The sequence below is a fragment of the Musca vetustissima genome, unplaced genomic scaffold (assembly GCF_032173495.1).
Source record: "Musca vetustissima isolate MV318-11 ecotype Yass unplaced genomic scaffold, APGP_CSIRO_Mvet_v1 utg69356, whole genome shotgun sequence".
NCBI lineage: Eukaryota > Metazoa > Arthropoda > Insecta > Diptera > Muscidae > Musca > Musca vetustissima.
In genome coordinates this window covers 1-5,450 of record NW_026879893.1, presented here as the reverse complement: position 1 = coordinate 5,450, position 5,450 = coordinate 1, and the positions used below count along the sequence as shown (strand labels likewise).

Sequence of the window (5,450 nt, the reverse complement as noted above, 5' to 3'; positions counted from 1 at the left end):
TGTGGAACGTATTTTTTTTAATAGAAAATCCTGTGGAATGAATAGAATAGAATATTTTGTGGAAACTAATTTTTTCCCAAGCAAATTTTGTGGAACTCATTAATTTTAAAAGAAAAACCACGTGGAACGTAAGATTTTTATAAAAAAAATCCTGTGGAATGTATTTTATTATATCGAAAATTTTGTGGGAGCCAATTTTTTATGAGGAAAACTGGTGGGATGTAATATTTTTTAGATAATCCTGTGGAATGCAATTTCTTTTATATAGAATTTTTTTGTGGAACCTAAGTTTTTCCCGAGCAAATTTTGTGGAACTTATTATTTTTTTAAGAAAAACCATGTGGAACGTAAGATTTTTATAAAAAAAATTATGTTGGGTGTATTTTTTGAAATAGAAAATTCTCTGGAAGTTAAGATTTTTATAAAAAATCCTGTGGAAATTATTTCATTTTATCGAAAATTTTGTGGGACCTAATTTGATATGAGGAAAACTTGTGGAACTTAAGTTTTTTTTAGGAGAAAATCCTGTGGAATGCATTATTTTTGATAGAATATTTTGTGGAACCTAATTTTTTCTCGAGCAAATTTTGTGGAACTTATTCATTTAAGAAGAAAAACCATGTGGAACGTAAAATATGTTCAAAAATTTTGTGGAAGGTATTTTATTTTATCGAAAATTTTGTGGGACCTAATTTTTGTATGAGGAAAACTTTTTTCTCGATCAAATTTTGTGGAGCTCATTAATCTTAATGTGGAACGTAAGATTTTTTTAAAAAAATCCTATGGAACGCATTATGTTTTATCGAAAATTTTGTGGTACCTAATTTGTTATGAAGAAAACTTGTGGAATGTAATTTTTTATTAGAAAACCCTGTGGAATGCAATTTTTTTTTTATATAGAATATTTTGTGGAACCTAATTTTTTTGAACAAATTGTGGACCTCTGTGTTCTCTTAAAAAAATTGTGGAACGTAAAATTTTTATAAAAAAATATTGTGGAATGCATTTTTTTATAGAAAATTTGGTGGATCTTTAGATGTTTAGAAAAAATCCTGTGAAATGCATTTTATTTTATCGAAAGTTTTGAGGATTGCCTATTTTGACAACCCAGGAATTTGTCCAATATGCGATTAAACAAACTCCTAACTCAAGGGTTCGGCTTGAGTATGTCAAATGTACTTACTCCGTGGTTCAGTGTGATTTGTTCCAAAGGGGCACTCACTATATATGGTTTGTCCAAAGGGCAACCAAGTCTTCCTCTCGAGGCAGCAATAATTTCGTCCCAAAAGCTTACTCTGAGGAGGATCAGAGTAAGCTTTTCCTTCATATATATATATTTGTCCAACAACAGGGCAAGTTGTTTGTCTGCAGCACTGATTTCCTCCGATCGTTGGACTTTTATCAATTCTTCCACAAATTGCCTTAATGAGTAAGGCAGTACAAATTTCGAATATAATTTTGTTTCAGGAACAATTTATTCTTTGCTCACGAGCAAGATATTTTAATTATTTTTCCTTTATTTAAATATAATTTATTAAAATGTTGCACTTTGAAATTATTTCACTCAACAAGTGTGTTGGGTAAAATTTCTTTATATTTTGCTTTCTTTCCCGTCACCAATGTTTTCAATAAAACAAACGTCTTTCGTCTTCAAATGTTTCAAATATTAATGTTTTATTGTTCTAATATTCTGGCATACCAACCAGGATAGCGGGACAATATTTTTTTTTTCATAGAACAGCAGCAGAACGATCGACAGAGGCAGAGAAAAAGAATATGTAAATAAATGTATGTGCGTGTGTACATACATTCCTCTTGTTAGATCGTTCAACTGCTGTTGCGTTTAAACAACAACAAACAGTGTTATTCTCTTTGTGCGGCGAATTCACGTACATCGCACAAAGAGGAATAACAAAAAGGGCATTAGGGCGGCTCTCGTTTGGTGCCAACATAATATTAAAGCAATACCAAAATAAATTAATAGAATTTACATTAATTTAAGTATTTTTTAAATAAAAAATATATAATTTTATGAACAAAATTAAATGGCCCTTGAGTCAAAAAATATTAAATAAATTTAATAAGAATTATTAAAGGGATTTAACATGCCGGGCCCCATTGAAACCTCCGGTTTCAATCAAATTTTCATCTTGGGGTAAGACTGCTAATTTTGCGATTGGGCGTCGAAATGTTGAAGTTGGTGTTTTCACGTCAGCTACCCGAGCAACTCCATCTGCCCCAGGGACAATGTGTGTGACACGACCAAGAACCCATTTCATCGGAGGAACATTGTCTTCATGAACAATGACCAAATCATTGACCTTTAGATTTTGTTTTGGTTTTTGCCAACGATAGCGATTTTGAAGTTGAGCAAGATATTCGTTGTGCCACCTGCGCCAAAAATGAGACTTTATTCCCGAAATTTTCTGCCAGTGTTGCAAATGAGATATCTCCGAGTCAAAATTTGTCTTCTCTGGAATACTTTGCAAGGGACAGCCTATTAATAAATGCCCAGGAGTAAGGGCTTCAAGGTCATTGGGATCTGTTGATAAAGAGCCAATCGGACGCGAATTTAAAATTGCCTCAATTTCCACCAGAGCTGTGGATAACTCTTCGAAGGTCAGTCGAGCATTAGGTAGCGTCCGGAGCAAGTGACCTTTTGTTGATTTAACGGCCGCTTCCCATAATCCGCCAAAATGAGGAGCTCTGGGAGGAATAAATGAAAATTCAATGAATTTTGTTGAGGCAAAATCAGCAATGGCTGTTATATTGGATTTTTGGTGGAAATGATGATTGAATTCATTAAGCTTCTTTTCAGCGCCAACAAAGTTTGTGGCATTATCACAATATATTTTGGACGGAATGCCTCTGCGTCCAACGAAACGCTTGAGAGATGCTATGAAAGCATCGCTGGACAAGTCTGATACAGCTTCCAAGTGCACAGCCTTTGTAGAGAAGCAGACAAATACTGCTATATAGGATTTGTATGGTGCCTTTCCACGGATCCTAAGGTATGTGGGTATAGGGCCAGCGAAATCAACTCCAACTACTTCAAATGGACGAGAACCAGTTACTCGATCCTTGGGTAAGTTGCCCATTACTTGAGTCAGCAATTTTGGTTTGTACCTCGAGCAATGTATGCAGTTATGAACCACTTGTCTTGCCAAAAATCGGCAATTGATAATCCAAAATTGTTGTTGAGTCAGAGATACCAATGCTCTTGGGCCAGCATGGTAATTTGTGCGATGAATATGAATTATCATATTTTTAACAAAATGGTCATTCTTTGGTAGGAGCAAGGGAAATTTAGCATCTGTAGTCAAATTTGAATTCAACAACCGACCACCTACACGGATTAACGGCACTCCATCAACTTCTTCTATAAACGGAGCCAAAGATGATAGCTGACCAGAAACAGAGCCATGTTTTGAGAGTTCCATAAATTCCTCTGAGAAATAGTGCTGTTGAATTAGCCATACAATTCTGTGAAGAGAATGTTTCAATTCATCTGGAGTTATTGTGACCTCTTTCGGAATTTTCCTTGAACGAAAACGAAAAATGTATGAGAAAATTCTGAGACATTTTAAATAGCTACTGAATTTATGGACAATATTTAACATATCGGGCAATCCTTCTATTTTTGCTGCCAAAGTGGTTTTGCGTTTCTCCAATTGCAATTCACACTCGCTTAGATTTGGACCGGAACGATTTGGCCAATCGTGAAATGGACTCCTGAGAAAGGAAGGCCCCTGATACCAAGCTGAATTCAATAAATCGTCCACAGAGCAACCTCGAGATACTAAATCGGCTGGATTCTGGTCCGTTGGGACATATTGCCAAGAGACATCATTGCAAATTTCTTGAATTTCTGCTACTCGGTTTCCCACGAATGTTGATAAAGTCGAAGAGTGCGAATTTATCCAATGAAGGGTAATTTGAGAATCCGACCAAAAAAATGTTTTTGAAATAGGAAATTTAAAGTACAGTTTCAATTGGCTCCAGAACGTCGCGAGTAAATGGGCAGCACATAATTCCAGACGAGGCAGAGTTCTTGTTTTTAAAGGTGCAACTCTGGATTTTGATGCAATTAAATGTACAGATATGTTGCCGAATGAGTCTTCGCATCGAAAGTACAGGCAACAACCATATGCCTTCATTGAGGCATCTCCAAAACCATGAAGTTGAATATTGGTATAATTCGGCATTCGAATGTATCGAGGAACTTTAATTTGCGACAAATTACGATAATCCGCCATAATATTATTCCAAGCCGAGTCAATTTCTTGGGGTACTGATTCATCCCAATCACATTTTATAATCCAAAGATGTTGGAGTAAGATTTTGGCTTTTATTATGAGTGGGCTTATTAAGCCCATTGGGTCAAAGAGGGTTGACGTCAGAGACAAAATATTTCTTTTAGTATTATGTGAATACATTTTTGATGGCCGAAACTCAAAGTGGAATGTATCATCGTTTGAGTGCCATGTCATTCCCAAAGTGCTAGTGACGTCATCATCCAGTTTCATCTCTTTGATCCCATCGTCCATTGAAGTCAATTCTGGGCAATTGCTATGCCACTTCGATAGTGAGAATTTAGAGTAAGATAAAATTTCTGATACCTCCTACTTGATGCATTGTAAAGAGGCAAGATCGTCAGCACCAGTCACCATATCATCGACGTAAAAATCATTTGTGACCACAGACTTCCCAACGTCGTAAGGTTCGGGAAAACGTTCGGCAGCATAATTCAATGCTCTGATGGCCAAATATGGTGCTGAGGCAGTTCCGTATGTAACGGTATTAAGAGCAAAAGTTTTTACCGGTTGTGTAGGGTCATGTCTCCAAAGAATCAACTGGAGTTTCCTATCCTCAGGGTGGACCAAAATCTGCCGATACATTTTGACAATATCAGCTGTCAATCCATAGCGATGACATCTGAAACGAAGCAGGGTGATTAATAAATTGTTTTGGATTGTTGGGCCCACCATCATGATCTCATTCAGGGACAATTGAGAAGAAGTACGACATGATGCGTCGAAAACAACACGAAGTTTCGTGGAGACACTGTTTGGTCGAAGAACACAGTGATGTGGTATGTAGTAGTTAGGGAAACCAACTTCGGCTTCATTCACCTGAGACATATGACCCATTTCTTCATATTCCCTGAGAAAGTTGGAGTATTCATTTTTCAAGTCTGGATTTTTGTTTAATTTTCTCTCCATGGAAAAGAAGCGTCGAAGGGCAATATCACGGGAATCGCCAAGACAATTTGGATCACCCTTTAGGGGCAGCTTCACCATAATACGTCCATCATTTTGAACAGAGACATTTTTCAAAAAATGCTGCTCGCAATTTTGCTGCTCCAGAGACATTTTCTGACGCTTATTTTCCACCGCATCAATTTTCCATAGCATCTCCATATTTTTATTTAGTTCTTGGAAAATATTCTC

The 5,450-nt window shown here is 36.4% G+C and overlaps 2 protein-coding genes across 2 annotated transcripts; both read right to left on the bottom strand.

Annotated features, from left to right (window-relative positions):
* Nucleotides 1-2,090: 2,090 nt before the first annotated feature.
* Nucleotides 2,091-3,098, bottom strand: LOC133325054 (uncharacterized). Its single transcript, XM_061533881.1, has one exon. It carries the CDS (start codon nucleotides 3,096-3,098, stop codon nucleotides 2,091-2,093), a length of 1,008 nt encoding a protein of 335 aa, XP_061389865.1.
* A 1,524-nt stretch (nucleotides 3,099-4,622) lies between these two features.
* Nucleotides 4,623-5,420, bottom strand: LOC133325055 (uncharacterized). Its single transcript, XM_061533882.1, has one exon. The coding sequence runs from the start codon at nucleotides 5,418-5,420 to the stop codon at nucleotides 4,623-4,625; it is 798 nt and encodes a 265-aa protein (XP_061389866.1).
* Nucleotides 5,421-5,450: the final 30 nt, after the last annotated feature.